This window comes from Engystomops pustulosus, chromosome 7 (genome assembly GCF_040894005.1).
Source record: "Engystomops pustulosus chromosome 7, aEngPut4.maternal, whole genome shotgun sequence".
NCBI lineage: Eukaryota > Metazoa > Chordata > Amphibia > Anura > Leptodactylidae > Engystomops > Engystomops pustulosus.
The window spans coordinates 77562119-77580218 of NC_092417.1; the positions used below are offsets into that span (position 1 = coordinate 77562119).

The 18100-nt window shown below is 42.0% G+C and overlaps 1 protein-coding gene across 1 annotated transcript in view; it reads right to left on the reverse strand.

Moving 5' to 3' along the window:
- The window catches only part of CNOT1 (CCR4-NOT transcription complex subunit 1), a 31642-nt gene that overhangs the window by 4502 nt on the left and 9040 nt on the right, over window positions 1–18100 (reverse strand). The window contains exons 3-43 of the mRNA XM_072116967.1: window positions 15758–15865; window positions 14997–15095; window positions 14853–14921; window positions 14693–14747; window positions 14005–14208; window positions 13331–13499; window positions 13012–13138; window positions 12812–12922; window positions 12390–12560; window positions 12178–12305; window positions 11853–12093; window positions 11439–11558; window positions 9243–9365; window positions 9008–9159; window positions 8781–8931; window positions 8491–8692; window positions 8243–8371; window positions 8039–8163; window positions 7507–7793; window positions 6963–7041; window positions 6426–6665; window positions 6033–6173; window positions 5720–5899; window positions 5527–5643; window positions 5339–5449; window positions 5174–5251; window positions 4849–5101; window positions 4604–4734; window positions 4216–4512; window positions 3995–4135; window positions 3191–3295; window positions 2924–3043; window positions 2643–2837; window positions 2426–2568; window positions 2245–2353; window positions 1342–1511; window positions 958–1189; window positions 638–886; window positions 385–548; window positions 196–313; window positions 12–113 (exon numbers count right to left, since the gene is read on the reverse strand). Coding sequence (XP_071973068.1) covers window positions 12–113; window positions 196–313; window positions 385–548; window positions 638–886; window positions 958–1189; window positions 1342–1511; window positions 2245–2353; window positions 2426–2568; window positions 2643–2837; window positions 2924–3043; window positions 3191–3295; window positions 3995–4135; window positions 4216–4512; window positions 4604–4734; window positions 4849–5101; window positions 5174–5251; window positions 5339–5449; window positions 5527–5643; window positions 5720–5899; window positions 6033–6173; window positions 6426–6665; window positions 6963–7041; window positions 7507–7793; window positions 8039–8163; window positions 8243–8371; window positions 8491–8692; window positions 8781–8931; window positions 9008–9159; window positions 9243–9365; window positions 11439–11558; window positions 11853–12093; window positions 12178–12305; window positions 12390–12560; window positions 12812–12922; window positions 13012–13138; window positions 13331–13499; window positions 14005–14208; window positions 14693–14747; window positions 14853–14921; window positions 14997–15095; window positions 15758–15865 — 6246 coding nt within the window. The remainder of the gene's footprint in view (window positions 1–11; window positions 114–195; window positions 314–384; window positions 549–637; window positions 887–957; window positions 1190–1341; window positions 1512–2244; window positions 2354–2425; window positions 2569–2642; window positions 2838–2923; window positions 3044–3190; window positions 3296–3994; window positions 4136–4215; window positions 4513–4603; window positions 4735–4848; window positions 5102–5173; window positions 5252–5338; window positions 5450–5526; window positions 5644–5719; window positions 5900–6032; window positions 6174–6425; window positions 6666–6962; window positions 7042–7506; window positions 7794–8038; window positions 8164–8242; window positions 8372–8490; window positions 8693–8780; window positions 8932–9007; window positions 9160–9242; window positions 9366–11438; window positions 11559–11852; window positions 12094–12177; window positions 12306–12389; window positions 12561–12811; window positions 12923–13011; window positions 13139–13330; window positions 13500–14004; window positions 14209–14692; window positions 14748–14852; window positions 14922–14996; window positions 15096–15757; window positions 15866–18100) is intronic.

The following is an 18100-nucleotide window of genomic DNA, read 5'->3' on the forward strand; positions in this document are numbered from 1 at the left end:
CTTTCACTAACCTTGTAAAGAATTTGCATAGGTTTGGTGAGTTCAACATTTCGTAGAAATGGAGCAAGATACTTGAAGAGATCAATGAGCAGCTGGGCATACATGGGCCACCCCTGCACAAAAAAAGATGAATACTAGGCTGACCAATGAAGGAAAAGACAGGAAACTCAGGATATGTATAGACACAAAACCAACCTTCTGTTGTGGTGTGTGCGCCAACATGCGTGCAATGAAGATTCGATGGGAGATCAGTTCCAGCCAGGCATAGACAAAGCCTGCAGCTTTAGTTGGCCGGAGGATGTGGAAAGTATTGCTGAAAAACCAGTAGCAGGAGATTACATTCTGACTTTCCACAGTATACAGCATCTGTGCAGACAGACTTACCAGAAAGCAGTCAGAGTCTGGAAGTTGATGGTCTCAAGTACATGCTCTGGGGCATTCAGCTCAAGTAGCAACATTATGAAGATGCGATGATACGGAAGTTGCTGGAACTCACTTTGCCTAACCTCGTGGTCTTGAAGGAGAACCCCAACAACAATACCCAGGACCTGCAAACGAGACAAGAGTGTCATAACAGACAGAACACCCCAAATCCCCAGAACTGCGGTGGAAAAAACCAAAAACCCCAAAAACTTACTTTATTGAGAAGATTGATCTTAGTCACTGTGTTGGTGGCCTCTCCAGAATGCTTGACAAGAAGAGCAATTAGTCTCACAAAGGCATCCAAGTTATGGTAGCATTTTGCTCGAATCATTGTGGGATTGGCAGCGGGGTTGTGCTGCTGCTCTGCCTGTGCTCTATAACTGATCTCCACACACATCTCTGTACACAACCGGAAGAAGCGAGTGATCAGGTCATCAGTCTTCAGGATTCCTTGCTGATGCATCTAAGGAAAACTCCATGTTAACAAGTGATATCCTTCCACTCAAACCATGTCGTCACAACACATACACTCACCTGTCCAACAAAGGCAGAGAATGCCTTAGTGCTGTCCCTTCCAGCGGCTGCAGAGTGGTAAAGGTTGACCCATTCTCTTAACAGATATTCAGCTTTCTCTCGTAAGCCTGGAGGATCATCATACTCGGACGCTTGGGAGATGCCAGAATGCATCATGAAGTTGGGCCCACCCTGAGCCCGCTCAATCATGGCTTCAAAATTAGATCGCAAAACATCCATCAGTTGGGGAAGCCTATGACAAAAGATAGACACATGTGAATACACACACACACCTGCAGGAAGTAGGAAGATTTCATGTAGCACTACAGTGTAACCTCGATCCAATATTGAACACTAGTTTAATAATGGTAAAGTATATAACCATGGTATCCAAACTGCACTTACCCTTCGGGAGCATTGCCTCTTGAGTGTGCATTGATGCGCATCAGAGTTTCAATGGTGTGGAAAAACTCAGCTTCTGTAACATGGCTCACACTGCGCTCATCCACCAACAAAATCTTTACCAGCTGCATAGCAAAGGCCACGGCCATGTAATTCAGTCCATTCTCCATTGACTGGGTAATGACAAGTTTAAATCAGAACATGGACATTAAAAAAGAACCTGTCATGCAAATTAACCCACCCAAAATAAATACTTCATTACAGTACAAACTATTAAAAAGCATTGCCCTTATGCCCAAATAGTTCCTTTCCATGGCTGCAATACCACAAAAATCAGTTTGTAAACTTGTTACAAATTACCTGATTCAAGTCACACACTAATTGAGTCCTGCAAGTAAAAATTTACTTGCACGGACCTGCCTTATTGTTCCCGACAGGTCTATCAGGGCTATAAGTGATATGATATTCTTCTGTGTGGAACAGAGTGGTCAAATCATTTTGTACTTAAAGTCACATGAACAGGATGGCATAAAAGGTCCAGTTACATCTGCAACGTCTACCTCATGTATGTATCCGATCACATGAAATCACAGCAGCCTCCACGGAGGATAGGGAGAAATAGAATTCCATGGAGGCGGCTGCGATTTCATGTAATCAAATAGATGCATGGGATAGTTTACCAATGTTAGCAGGATTAAGGGCCTTAGCTGATGTCACTCTGGTCACATGGGGAGGAATAGATGGGAGGGGCCGGGATAGCAGGACAAGCCTTCTGATGCCAAGGAATATTACAAAGTTGATTGAGGTAGTTAATAGGAAAATGAGAACCTGTTACTAGCTGTATTTGTGAAAAAGGGAACCTGTCTGCCCATTAAAGCACAACACAAGTCCTTCACCATTCGTTACCTGAGCCAAATGGACATCATACTGCTGCATGTTCACTAGATGATTCCGAATCAGTAGCTCAACAGCCTCCACATTATATTTGTATTCATCTCGGCACTCGATCAAACACCTGTCAAACAAAGATACATAAGTAGTAGTAGCAAACCCTGACTGAGTCACATTTTACACACCAATTATCTACCTAGTAATCTGCTTATTGCACCAAGGGGAACCATAGGCCCGTCCATCCTGAAGTGCCTTCAGCACAAGAAGATGACACTCTCTGTATCGCAGGAGGAGATCAGCATCTGCTCCACTTGTGGCATCCAGGAGCCCTTCAACAGCCTGCAAAGATTATAGGCATGAATTTAAAGCTTCATGCTTTATGGACGCTAGAGGTCTTGAATTGCGGCTCTTACCTTCTGCAGGAGGCCCAATGCAGCAATGGCATCTCTAGAATTTCTAGCAAGGGCCACAGCTTCCAGTAAACTGCGAAGAGCCTGTGCCTGGGGGTTCATTGCTAGTGCTGGAGGAATTGCATGCAGATGTTGTTCCAGTTCAGTTATACACTTATCATAAATCTGTGCAACATCATCAGTGGCCCAGGCTTGTTGCTACAAAGGAGACAGAACAGTTGATACTAATTGCAAAGTCGATCCACCGCAACAGGAAGAAACTGACAGGTCACTGTTGCCATTACCTTCATAGGCTGAGCCAAGAATCCAGTGGGCTGAGTTAGATCATTCGTGGGTAGGAAGCCAGGAACATTACGAGCAAACTCTTCATAAACAGCCAGCTGTTTGGGGTCCACTCCTCCGACCTGTTTAAAAAAATTAAATCAACAATTGCATACTTTTCTGCATAAATTGTACAAAACCACTTAGAAACGAGAATATTCCTAGGCAGGCAAGTCATTAGGAACATGTTCTGAACACAGCTACATAGCGCAATATGAATACACAATTACCTTCAATCGGATCTGTTCTGGCATACGCTCCGCTTGATATGTCAGCACAACAGGATCACAGTAGCGGCGGCCTTCTTGCCGGGCATGCTTCCTTAACTCAAACTCCTGTGTAGAAAGACATTAGTAAGTAGGTCTAAAACTGCTAGAGGCAGAAGTCATGGTCTCACCAACTGCATGATCAAACTACTAATTCTGACTTTCATAAAAGTCCAGGGAAGAAAACTGCAGCTATTTTACATTGCTTTGCTTACATACTTCCAAGACCATGTGTATGGGTATGTGTGTCTTGTACTTGTTACACCCTACCGTTGACAGTTTTTTAACCATTGTTTTTATCATTTTGAAGAAATGTTTTGTATACATACAGAATGGTAAACAAACAATATATTTAACATTATCAATTTGCAAGAGTCTTTTGTAGATCGTTCTTTTGACAGACCAATAAAGAAAGGAAAGGGGAGGGGGAACTGGGGTAACAAAAATAAGTTGTGGCAAGAGGAAGGTATTTGGGAAAGGGGGAAACCTAAAGTTTTGGCCCCAGTGACAATTGGAGCTTAAACATTTTTTGCTGTAATGGGACCAAGGATTATCAATAAAGCTTCATTACAGACATCTTACAGCTGATTATTGCAATCTGGGACTACAGTAAAGCATTCAGAAAGCTTCACCAGAGGGGGTCTGTCTGTAACTATGGGTTGTCTGCAAGTCTGTGTCCTTAACTAGGAGGCAAACCTGCTTATTCTTCGCTCTGGCCTTTTAAGATCATAAAAAAAAAAGTTAGACTTGAAGCAGAATGAAACCTACTGTGGCAAGTCTTTTGTCCATTTCTGGCCCAGCCTTCTCCACTGCTGTCTTCTGAATAAAGCAGCAAGCTAGTTCACAATTATCTTGAGCAAGCTGAGCTGCAGCCTGTTCCATCATCTCCCGCTGGTGAGGGGAGGCTGCCTAAAGAAGACACCTCAATTATTATGGGTAGCTGGAAAACAGGGCTAATCACAATAGCACAAGATATTAGGAAAATATACCCGCATAGCTGTGGCAAAGCTGTTCTTGAGATTGGTTGCAATGCTCATGAGCAGAGGCTCTCTGCATGTGATCATGGCCATGCCAGCAGTAAGATTACGCATCATGTGATGAGCTGCCACCCTCATTCGAGACTCTTCAGAATCTAACGCAAAATCCTTGCGTACAATCTGTTCACAAGTGGTCATTGCTATCTTGATAGATCTATCAACAACTGGGTGCACCAGCTCCTGCACTGCACGCTCTATTGCCTGGCGTACACACTGCTTAAGTTGCGGATGTGCCTGGAAGAGAGGAATCTGAAGACAAAACATAACAGTAAATGCAAAGCTTGTTGAAATGTAATTTTTATTTTTTTTTAAAACTAAAGAGGTTGCACACTACACTCACTGTGGGATTGAGCGTGATGTGAGGAGCAAGGCCAGCAAGAGAATAGACATGGATGTCATGGTAGCTGTACTGTGGCTGAGGTGGGGCAGTGGCTGTGCATGTTGCACTGGGCGGCGGTGCTGTGGCTGTTGCTAAAAGACAATAAATATATTTGATACAATAAAAAAAAACACAAAAACAAAAATTAAAAAAAAAAACAAAAAACAAAAAAAAAAAAAAAACACTTTCAATGCATCAAACAGTACCTGTGAAAACAGCATCAGATTCCTGCTTCTCAACCGATGCCCACAATTTCCCAGCTGTACGGATAGCATACTCATTGGCATTTGTGATTGGAGGCAACTCTTCTGGCTGTTTAACATCTTTCTTGGGGGCAGAAAGTTGTTCATCCAATGATTTAAGACGATCCTTATCCTTCAAGAGGTTTCCTGGCTTTAAGTCATTTATGTCTATTGCCAGGTTTTTACAGAGAACTTCAATTTCAAACTTGAGATTCAGCTGCAAAGAGAACAACATTAGACAAAGTCTAAACCACAGAAAAGGTAACCCAAATTAGAAGTTCTAACCTACCTTCAAGTCATGTTCTTGATGAAGCTCTGCCAGTACATTCATAATAGCCATAGTCCATGGATTTGGGGGCCGAAAAACCTGTGGAAGAAGAAATGGGAGTTGAAAATATGTTAAAATGTAATGCATGTAATATGGGCAGTTGTCAAGTCCAGGACATTTACTAACCACACTCCGGACACTAGACTCCAGTACTTTGGCAACAAAAGGCACAACATAGAGAAGCTCCTGTTGTCCCTTTACATAGGCTTCCAATAACAAGGATTTCACATCCAGGTCCTGTGGAAAGAATTAAAAGAAAGGCTAAGAAATTGCCAAAGACAGAACAGCAAGCAGCAAGTCATTCTCCTACTAACTGTGTGCAGGATGGGCTTGTTCTTTGCCAGAGTGATCATGCCCAGCCAGTGGCCCAGGTTCTTCAACAGAGAGCGGTCAGAGAAGTTGGCAGCAGCTTTGTCAGATGTCAGAAGCACCTACAGGGGGAGTTGTAGATTTAGTAATGTGAACAGTGGTCTACAGTTATGAAAAAGTAAAGAAAGGTTTACTCACCTTTATATTCCTGTATGTCTCGGCAAGAACCATTTTGTTGAACTCTAGGTTTTTCAGGGCATCCAAAAAGTTAGAGTATAGGCTGTGGAAGTTTAGTTCAATGCTGACTCTTTTCATTACTAAATACTGAGACACCCAGGGCATGAATTCATCTTTCACAGTCTCCTTCAGCTCTTCCACCTGTCACATAAGAATGGGGGACAGTAAAGAACAAGGCCTTCGCAATACACAAAAAAAAAAAATAAAGGTGCGAAAGTGCTGCTAAAAGCAGTGGTTCTATAAAGAATGTTCTATTCAGTCTTTGGTCTCTCACCTTCTGAGTCATGTTTGACTGGGACAGGTTGTTAAAAATGAAGGCTATCTTTTCTTGCACATTCTCTGGTGGCTCCACAATCCTCTCAGTCTGGTCGGTAGCCACAAGTAGAGTGTCTATGTTGGTAGTGTTGATGGACGGCTGAATTAAAAGTATATTAGTGATTGTCAGATATTAACATGAATTGAAAGCTTATCTACTATTTAATTACAGTAACATTTTGACCCTTGCATAGAATGTAGTCACCAGCTTCCCATTGCATTCTCCATTTATAAACTACAGCTAAATGGAGGAGATTAAAATTGATGACCGATTTGCACAAAAAAAAAACAAAACAAAAAAACAAAACAAAAAAAAACACATCTATAATACTAGCAATAGGTGGAACCTTACCGGCACATCCTTCTTAAAGCTGACTCCAGTGGGTCTGGTTATTGTGATGGTTTTAGCTGAAGTTGTGGTGGTAGAGGTGGTGACTGCATTTGTGCTCACTGGACCAGGAAGTGGAGCTTTGGCTGGGACTTGGGCCTGGGCCTGTGCCTGAGCCTGAGAAAGTGCAATGCTTCCGGGGGTGGTGATGGAACCCTGCATTTTTACTGGGGGATCCCGAGACTGCTGACCATACTCTATGTACTGAAGAATACAAGTCCAGAAGTTAAAAACCGTTCAAATTATTTAGTTCAATTTTCCGAGACTGAAAACGGAATGCAAACACACCTTGTCAACGTAGCCGTTGTGCGTTTATATATTGCAGTTAAAAGATCACAACTAAATTGTAGAACTGCATTCAATTTGGTTATGATTTTAGCTCAAAGTTCTTAAATTTTACAAGTGAAAGATAGCTACGGAATGGGATTATTTATAATGCAGCCTTGATACAGTTTTAACCAACATGTGAATACACCCTCAGACACAGTTGGAGACACTTACCTCCTGCAGGTGATGAGGGAATTGGATAAAGTGACTAATTGAAGCCAAGTGCTGACAATACTGGGGGTAATCTTTCAATCTGAAAAAAACAAAACAAAAAAACACACCTTTAAAAAAAGGGGCTAACAGGTCATCCCCTGAGCATACATCATATTATAATAAAGTGTCATTCATCTCTATACAGATATACAAACCCCATATGTTGTATTTAGTAGTGATACTACTTAGTCAAGTTACTTATCACTGGATTGTGGTGTATTATTGTTCATCACCACGAAGAATGACCAAATTCTTTAAACTTAACATGACATGCATGTCTAGTCTGTATGGAGACAGCCCAAGGTCTTACATGTGAATACCTCCGGTGAAATGGAGAGACAACCGCTAAATGTAATGAGTGGCATGTTGGAGAGAAGCCGATACTTTGTGCGCTATTGGATAAGATGACATGTATGCCAATTTTCTGAAATAAAAGGACTGTATGGAAGAAGCTCAGCCTACTACAAGATATAATGGATCATGTTGTAGAATGACTTAAACTTGCCTGTTTTTAAACCTATCTAGTGCAGCAATGCCAAAGAAGTACATTTTGGACCCATAAGGTTTACGGAGAGCTTCTAGTACATAGCGCAGTGCCAATCCCAGAGCCATGTACGTGACAAGTCCTTTTTCTATAATGCCACCAAACAAGCAGGCAGTTATATGAAGCTCCTTGTCCGGGTACTGGGGGAAGAAGCGATATTCTTCAAACAGGTTTCTGAGCATGCAATTAAAGACTTCTCGCTCTCGTTTGATATTGGAATCCTTGAACCTCTGCAGCATTTCCAGCACCTAAAAAAATAAATAGAATCAGCAATACAGCATCCCTGAAGAGTCAAAACACTTGAGGCAAAAAGTATGTTTTTTCCCTTAATGTGTTTGCAAAGAGTTTCTAAATGAAATTCAAATGCAGGTCCAAAGGCAAATTTCAAGTGCACAACAGCCCCAAGACATCCATTTGAGTGGCTGACAATGTAAAAACCAATATTAAAAACAGTCAATCCATTACAGAATAACCTGTAGTTTGATGGACTTACCTCATCCACAGACATAGTTGGGTGAGGCGGTTGATTGTAAATTCGTTGAAAGTAGCTATTTGCCTCGTCATCAATCTCTTTAGTAAAGTGCTGATTCGCCTCTGGCCACACCTGAGACAGATCGGCTGCAGGAGATAGAAGGTTATGAGAAGCCTTAACCCAATACCCAGAACCAGTGAACACAGCAACAGGTCAGAAACTTACTCTGCTGGAATGTCGGCTGATTGAGTCCAGAAGTGCTGAGTTTTCTTTGCCCAAATGGGTCATTATTTACAGCAGCAAGTCCTAAACCTCCTGTACCCATCCCAGAAAGACTGCCTGTACCAAGACCTCCTAAATATTATTAAAAAAAAAACAAAAAACCCCACAAGTTATTATAGTTCGGAAACATCTCATCGGTGACTATTACAAGTGTTAGATCAGTTTGGGTGTAAAGAATGCTGGAACAGTACCTGGAAGCTGGGAGGAAAGGCCCCCAAGACCACTGAAAGGTGTAGATTGGTTTGGAGTAGTCAGTGGTGGAAAAGCCTTTGCTGGTGACTGAGGGGTGCTGAAGGCAGAGCCCAGGTTGGGGGGAAAAGCAGGTAAACTCTGTGTGTGAGGAGCAGCAGAACCACCAATGGTGAGCGAGGCCATTGCAGCAAGAGGATCAATCTATTATATACAATAGAAACAGGTACAGATGTGAATAATCTAATTATACGTTTATACTGTTATGACAACTGTTATAGAAGCCATTTACCTGTACAGGAGAAATTGCATCCAAGCTACTGGTGCTGGGTGGGCGACCTTTAGGCATCACCCCTGGAGGTGGCTGCCGAGCCTTGTTCACAACATTACTACAGTTGGCAACCATGGTAAGAATAGTTTCAGACAGCTCCTGAGATACACTCCTGTAAGAAAAGAGACTTCTAGTACAAAGTAACGTTCACAGCCCAAAACTCCACAACTGCATAGGGATGTACATACCCAGCACAGGCTTGAAGACACGCCAGCATGGTTGCCAGAGTTTCTGGTGGAAGTTGGGCACTCTTCGGCTGGTCTTTTTCTGGAGCAATGCCACCAAGTATGGAAGGACAGCGTCGTTTGAGAAATGTCATACAGGCCTGGACAAAAGGCTCCTGATAATCAAGGAGGAGAATGAAACATCAACTCTTTGGAAGGGTTTAAAACAGCCAAAAAGGGAAAAAAAAAAGTGTATTACCCCATGCTCCCGGATTTTGTCAGTCAACCATTTGTCCAGTTTGAGGTATTCACGTCGGGAGGCGAGTGCAGCAAGGTCAATAACAAAGGCAAATGGAGTAGCATTCAGCAGCATCGACAAGGCCTAAATAAAAGAGCAAAACAGTAAGATACAGGCTTCATCATGGATGCTGCCTCAACCACTGAAGTGCAACAAAAAACTTTATAAAATAATTTGTAATTTTCATAAATTAGTGAATGTGAAAAACAGCTTTGTAATATAAACACACACACACACACCTGTAATGTCAGCAAAACAAGACAAAATGAATCTCAGTATTGTGTGTGGCCTCCACGTGCCTGTTTGACCTCCCTACAATGCCTCGGCATGCTCCCGATGAGGTTGTGGATGGTCTTCTGAGGGATCTCTTTCCAGACCTGGAGTAAGGCATCCACCAACTCCTGGACAGCCCGTGGTGCAATGTTGGTGGATGGAGCGAGACATGATTGCCTAGAGGTGCTCAGTCTGTTTCAAGTTTGGGGACCAAGTGGGCCTGTCCATAGCTTCAATACTCTCTGGATTCATCCAGTGCTGCCATCTACCAACCAGTTTCTAATCTCCCTTCCGTCTCCAAACTCCTGGTCTATTCTCGAGTTTCCCCATTTTCTTTCAGCGAACTCCCTCCTTGACCCCATGCAATGTGGTTTCCACTTTATGCACTCTACTGAAACTGCTCTTACTAAAGTCTCCGAGGATCTCTCTGCCAAATCCATTGGAGATTATTCTTTCCTCATTCTTATGGAACTCTTGGCAGCGTTTGATTCTTACGGATCACCAGCTCCTCCTCAGGATGCATCGCTCCATTGGCCTGAAGGACACTTCACACTCTTGGTAGAATATCTACCTTAATTTGAACCTCCCATTCGTATCTCCAAGACTTCTCTAGAGATGCACCCATTCTATGAAATGCACTGCCCCGGGCTCCAAAGTTTCAAACATGCTCTGAAAACCCATCTCTTTAAGCAGACTATATAAAACTGCACGACGTTTTAACTCTTTACTATCCCATCCTGTGTCCTCCCATCTGTTATCCAGCAACCACCAGACACCTAGCTTCAGGCTGCTCTGCAGTCCCATTCACCTGAGACTTTGTATACAAGATGACGGCGAATGACTGGTTCAAGCAATAGCACTTCTATTAAATTATATTTTGCATATTGCAGTAACTGCTAACACTCCAGCCACATGAAGTCAAGTATTGTCCGGCATTAGGAGGAACCCAGGGATAACTGCACCAGCATATGTCTCACGGGCTGAGCCCCCTCTATAGCCCATAAGTCTTTGCTTCATATTGCAGCAAAGGCTTACCAGTAATCGATTGCGGATGTCTGCCCGCTGAACGCCGCCTTCTGAGGTTTTCTAACTGGTTCAAGTATATATATGTGTGTGTGAGATAGATATCTATTATTTGCGCCAGAAGATGGCAAAATTCCCAAAAAATTTTGGTACAGAAGGCTTTAATGTACATAGAAAAACAAAAATGTTAGATTTTTGAAGGTGGGGAGTGAAAAATGAAACCTCGAAAAAAGGGCTGCGGCAGGAAGGGGTTATTGGCAGTCAGGCTACCTCTGGCAAGCACATGGAGGACTGTGCGGCACGCCAAAGAAATTCCACCCCACAGCATCACTGTGAAACTGGTCAGGGTGAAGTATGTTGCAGGAAGCAGATCGCTGGACACTTCGCTGACAAACAGAGCAAACCTGCCACATTGGTGTGCATCCTGGATGAGCTGCCCTAACTGAAACACTTGTGTGGGTTGTCAACGCGTTGTAGGGAGGTCATAGAGGCACGTCACACTCACACACACACACACAGTCTTGTTTTATGGCCATTACATCAAAGCTGGATCAGTCTGTAGTGTTTTCTACTTTGATTTTGTGGGAGACTCCAAATCCTGGCCTCCATTGGTGAATAAATTTGATTTCCATAGATTTTTTTTGTTTGCACACTCAACTTTGTTAAAAAAAAGGATTCAATGAGAATATTTATTCGTTGTGTTAAGAGTGTTCCCTTAATTTTTTTTTTTATGAGTGGTGTACTTACACAGATCAGGTAGTTATGAAGGACACATGGTAAAGATTTTACAACACTGAACACATTTAGAACTCTTAAAAATACAGATAATATCCAAGATCCTATAACAACCACAACACTCACCTTTAAGTCTTGGGCCACATCAAGTATACGAGAAAGCCGAGCCTGATCATACTGTTCACCACGCATGTACCACTCTGCCATGGCATGCATGATCAGCTGCCGGATGGAGGGAGACTGACCCTGTTTTGGGAAGGGAAAAAAAAAAACCCACACGATAGTTTATTGCCATGAATTGCACATAAAATCTGTAGTTCGATGCAGGCAGTGGGCTGACGTTCAACTGTGAGCAAAGAGATAAACATTGTATGCCCATTGAGATGCCCAGTAGATGTACAATAGGCCAATACAGATTGTCAATTTTACATGTCCCTACAGTGCAAGGTTGTGAACACAGTATTAGGCAGCCAAGTTAAGAAAAACGTGTGGTTTCTGCAGTAAATCAGACCAGTCACAAAGTTAAACCAGAATACTCACCTGACCATGCCATGCATAGTGCAAAATGATCGCAGAGTTGGGATGGTTACCAAGAAATATTGGCATCAGAGTGGAGATGAGCTCATGGCGCAGAGTATTCCATGAGGGGTTGATCTGAAGCAACGCAAGCACCAGCATGTCGGGACAGTGTTTGATAGGATAGCTGAAGAGCTGCTTGACTTGTTCATACAGTCCCACCTCAGCCAGCCGAAGTAGGGACTCTATGAGCTCCAGACTTTTCCTGCAAGAACAGAAAATAAAATTCATCCAATTCACAATAGTATTGTCACACAAAATTACTGATATCTATGTTACGCAACCTCACCATGTTGCAATCTCACGATTGTCATCCTCAGGTGGGGCCTTTAGGATATCAGTGGCCACAGCATGACAGGGGTAATCCGCAAAGCAGAAAATATCTGGATTCATTAAAGAATACTGGATAAAGGAGAGCTAAAAAAAAAAAAAAAAAAAGTGGGTCAGGATCAGAAATTAATTCATTAAGATGACATACCCAAAAAAATATTCACAATTTACCTGCCCCTCTGCATGCTTCCAAGCTCTGTATATCAGATCAACAGGAAACACATCCATACCAAGGCCCCTCTGGATGCCATACACCACAGTCTGAAGACCTTTGCTGTCACGAATTAGGAACATTGGATTGTCAAGCTCATATATGACGTCTTTAAAGTTCAAGCTTGGATTCTGTAGGAAGTAAAAATACCAAACAAGTATGAAAAATTTAAAGGGAAAAACTTTCAAAAATGTATACCCGATGTCACTTCCATTTGTCATAACGACTGTGGAGAGATCATTCACATTCAAGTGAAAGGGGTTAAGCCAAAGTGGCAAGAAAAGCCATGGTACAATTAATGGCTGTGCACTTGGTAGACAGACAGGTCGTATATATCTGAGCACTGCAGCTTCTTCATTTTACTGAACCAGGAGCCACTTACCAGTTCTTTTACAACATCTATGAAGACTTCTACGTTCCAGCTGTGGGCCTGTGTGCTGTCATTTTTGTCTTTACCATCACTCCAGATTCCACTGCCAGGAGAGGATATCGACTGTAAAATACAAACAAAATTAGAGCGAAAACTTCCAGAAAAGGGAAAAGGACAGCAAAACACACCCGAATTTAAACTTAGACACTCACCTGCAGGGAGATTCCATCAGTCAGGCCTGAATGGGTCCGGGCCATCATTCCTAGCACTCGAGCAACCTGCACAGCAGTTACTTCTCGAACGCCAAACTGAACAATGATATTGCGGCATTCCTCCACACTGAAAATATGAGACAACAGCAAATGAAAATACAAACTAGTGGAGTATTCTTAGATAACTATACACCACAGACTTCATGCCACCAAACCAAGTACTTTAAACTGTATCAAGAAAAGTGCCAGAAGCAGAATACAAAATTACAGAGGAACTATCAAGGATGTACCAAGTACAAAGTGATGTTTCTCTACTTACCTGGCACAAAAGCTGTAGCCAACTTCCTGCATGAAGTCTGCCAGGGAACTGTCCATCATTGTTTTTGTAATCCCCCCAGAATCAGAAAGAATCCGGTCCATCAGGATATCCCGTTTTTCAGGGTAGAGGAGTGGTGCAAGCACCACAGGACAGCGCTCCTGGGGAAAATCTTGGGGGTGGAAGGGGGTTTTGTTGAGTGAATTAAAAAGAATGGCAAAATACTAAAAAACAGTGTTAAAGGAGAAATAAAGCTATAAACAGATGCAGTATTGGGGATATATATCTGTGCATACAGCTCAAACAGGATGCCAAAGTAGTTTACTACAATGGGGCTACAGTTGTGCAGTTAAGATTCAGTGTCCTACTTAACTAAACGTATGGATGTAGAGAGTACATTAGGTGATCCATACATTTAAAAAAGATAATGCTATAGTAGTCTAATAATGAACAGAGCTTTCTCAATGTAACAGCAACCGCACCGAGCAGGCACAGGACACATACGCAAAATGGTTTACTCTTCAGGGACAGTACAAGAGTATTGTTTGGACCTCAAATGTGAGGCAAGTCTCTCACCATGAAAGGACTTTCAAAAACTTTTTAGACCTTGGAAGTGGGATAAATCCATCAATAAAAGCAGCAGATCACCCAATACAGCAACCCCACTACTCAGGTACCTCTGCGGAGAGTCTTGAGGAAAGCTACAATCTGCTCCTGTCCGACCCCGAAGGCGCCCTTCTGGCCGAAAAGGAGATTGGAGAGGAGGAGGTGCAGGACCTCTATGGCGATATCTTGGAATCCACCTTCTTGGCTTCCACCAACGTCCACGTCTACGTAAGAGCGTAGTAGATCAGGGAGTTTCTGCTTCACAAACTGAGCAGCTAGAAAGCAAGAAGCAAACAATTCTAGCAACAGGCCAGTACATTAGGAGAGATTGATCTACAACTGAAAACTGGTGCAATTAGCACCCAAAATGTCACAAGCCACATTTGTTGAGGTTTTTAGTTTTTTGAATCTCATTAACAATAAACCTTTGTTACTGACAGCTTGAGTTTACCAAAGGTGCAGAGGTGTCAGCTGCAAGTCAGGGACTGAATTGTGGCAAAGTCTGTCTTAGGGTACATTTACACAAACGTCTTGAACACCGCGGGCAAAAGGAACACACATTGGTTGTGGAGCAAGATTCATAACATCCAACAGCAACAGTTGAAGTGTTCGCATTCAACATCATGGTAGTTTTTCAGGTATTGAATGGCAAAACACAAGAGGACACAATTAAGTAATCAGTCTTTCCTAGTTTGGCTACACTGTACCAGCATAGAGGAAAGGCATAAAAGGCTATACAAGGACAGAAATGAAACCTACCAAAACCTTGCAGGTCAGAGCTGGATGAGTTGAGAAGGGCCAAGCCAAAGATGACCTGAAAGTAATTAAAGGCATTATCCAGAAGCATTACACAAGCCTTACCCTATACACCATTAGCTACCCCCTCCCCTATTCATGATTGTAGAGCAACTTCACTTACTTCTTGGACTTTGCTTAGCTTTAGAACTTTACTCAGTTGGGCAAAAAGATGGGGAGATGGCTTCAGACTCTACAAAACAAGATTACAAATTAAACATTGGTCCTCCACAAAGGCCTGGACTATTTTGCATTTCAAAACACTTACCTTCTGATAGTGCAAAGGGTTGTCAATGGCGTATGCAAGAGTGGAGATGAAATTCGGTTTGGTTATTAGTGTAGCACACTCCTGAATCAGAAACTGTGTCTAAAAGGGAAACACAACCAGTAACCAGGACAGAATTCAAAGTCCTAACAGGTGCACTCACCAGTGGCATTAAATGGATTCTCACTAGATTTAACTCCATTAAACAAGCAGCAACCTCAGTAGCAGGGCATGAAATGTATATAAATTTATCACACACACCTACCTCCAAAGTCTCAAAATTAGTAGAGAAGAGTGATATTTTATGAGCAGTTAAGTTTAGAGGTTTTCAGGGGCATGTGACTTCACATATCCCCAACTTGTTTTCCATAGTACCTAGAAACAGGCTTTCCAGGTCACATTAAAAGACAAGAACCTCATCTTACAGATGAAGCAGTTAAATATACATATATGTGACATACAGTTACGTCACATGTCAGAAAGGGGCTAAACACTAAAAGCATAAAACCAAAGAATCTGAAGTGACACTCCCCCGGCAAACCCTCTAAACATGCCTCATCTAAGGCAAATTAAGATTTTTCACAGCTTATTTTTGAAGGACTTATTTAAAAGGCAAAACAGGTAGAATTTAACACAAGAGGAAGTTGTAGAAACTGATTCCGTAGCCAAGGGTTATAGTAATTTGATGGGGCAACATCTAGCGACAGTGCCCCTTTAAATCTTGTTACATTAAAGCCAATATTTAAAAAACCTTAAACACATACCTGATGAAAATCTTTGCCGCTGCTTTTACCATCGCCACTGAAATCCACATGAGAGAATAGACAGCGTAACAGATGCCTGTCTGCCTCTGGGCCGTGCCGATTCACAATCTAGAGAAAGCAGAGGATATAATGGAATGGCTAACAAACATGTGACAGAATAGTAAAAGAAACAGAACTGCATGGGCTGCACGAGTTTTCTTGTAAGGCAGTAGGAGCCAACATTAAATAAGTAGTAATCATTACCTCTCTTACTACCATCCAGTCTGCAAACAGACTACAAAGTCAAAATAATATCTGTTCCCTTCCACAGCCTGCAGCAGGAGTGTGGTGTCAACATGCCATAGCAGCTGCCATTTTCAGACAGACCCTTGGTGATCAACATAAGTTTGCCATGATGGAGTAGCAAGGAGAAGTGAAGAATTGATCAATTCAAACAAACAACCAACCCCTTCAACAACCCAGGAAGACAATATATGCTGAGGTTAGCGGGTACTTCACGCCCCTGGATGTGCATTTAGGTCCTGCATGCTGTCACCGATGACATCTGTCAATGGTCATAGCAGTGCAGGAGCCAGTCGGACTTCCACGATAAACGCATCATAAAAAACCCATGAATGCATTTTCTAGAGGGCTTCTTCATATGCCCACGGCACGTTAACCCGCCCAGGTTTTGAGGGATGCTGATTATCTCTATGGCAGCCCTGGGGTCTGAACAAGGACCCCAGAGCCAACTTCAGCAACAAAATGACATGTTGGAGACCATTCCCTAAATGCTTCATGTGTTATAAAACTCCCACATATAATAAAGCGGAAATCCCAACTAAATCCGCACATATTGTCTGGGTTGTAACGAATGTGGCAATACCATATAACAAAACGGTTACTGAACCCATACAGTGAATAATTAAAAAAATTCTGTGCATCCAACTAAAAATGCAAGTGATAAAAATGTCATTTACATCACAATGATTCCAATAAAAAGTCCTTATAAAGCTTAAAGAAAAAAAAAAAAAAAAAAAAAAAGTATGCAAGTAGATTCTCATTGCAAAAAAAAGTTAGTCAAATGTGATCAATGGGGCATAACCCCTAAACAGTTTCTCAAAAACGCTATATAGCGCCTAAAATTTGCCGTGTTATACATGACTGACAGCCTATATAATAATGTGACACTCCTGCTGCTGGCTCCTCTATGTGCTTCCTGGTGATGGCAGGCCCTGCAGCCTGTGTGTGGATGAAATACAACTGCTCCAGGATGCAGCCATGTGTATAGCAGAACATGTAAGGCACTTGTGTAGTGGATGTCAGTGTCCCTCACACGTGTATAGCAAAACACAACATGTCAGGAGATAAAGCAGACACTAGCAATGCTTTACTATACATTACAAACAAACAAACAAACAAACATGAGCAGGGAGGGGCGACTTCACCTTCTCCATGTGCCCAGCCTCATTTACAGAAGAAAAGATGATTTTAGAATGATTAATGTACGATTTAACTAGATAAAGGCTGGGATGGAATTGTTGTGAGCTGCTCCAACAGGCAGTGGTGACAATCAAATAAAGACTGCTAACAGGTGTCCTTTAACCCTTTCAGGACCTGGCCCTTTTTTGATTTTTCATTTTCATTTTTTACTCCCCATGATCAAAAATCCATAACTTTTTTATTTTTCCATGTACAGAGCTGTGTGACGGCTTATTTTCTGCGTAACAAATTGCACTTCATAGAGATGGTATTGAATATTCCATGCCGTGTACTAGGAAGCGGGAAAAAAATTCCAAATGCAGTGAAATTGGTAAAAAAACGCATTTGTGCCGTATTCTTGTGGGCTTGGATCTTACGGATTTCACTGTGCGCCCCAAATGACATGTCTACTTTATTCTTTGGGTCGGTACGATTACAGGGATACCAAATTTGTATAGGTTTTATAATGTTTTCATACATTTAAAAAAATTAAAACCTCCTGTACAAAAATTTTTTTGGGGATTTTGCCATCTTCTGGCGCTAATAACTTTTTTATACTTTGGTGTACTGAGCTGTGGGTGGTGTCGTTTTTTGCAGATTTTGATGACGTTTACAATGTTATCAATTTTAGGACTGTACGACCTTGTGATCACTTTTTATAGAATTTTTACATTTTTTTAAATGACAAAAAAAGTGCCATTTTTGAATTTGGGCGCGATTTTCCGTTACGGGATTAAACGCAGTGAAAAACCGTTATCATATTTTGATAGATCGGGCATTTTCGGACGCGGCGATACCTAATGTGTTTATGATTTTGACTGTTTATTTATATTTATATCAGTTCTAGGGAAAGGGGGGGTGATTTGAGTTTTTAGGGTTTTT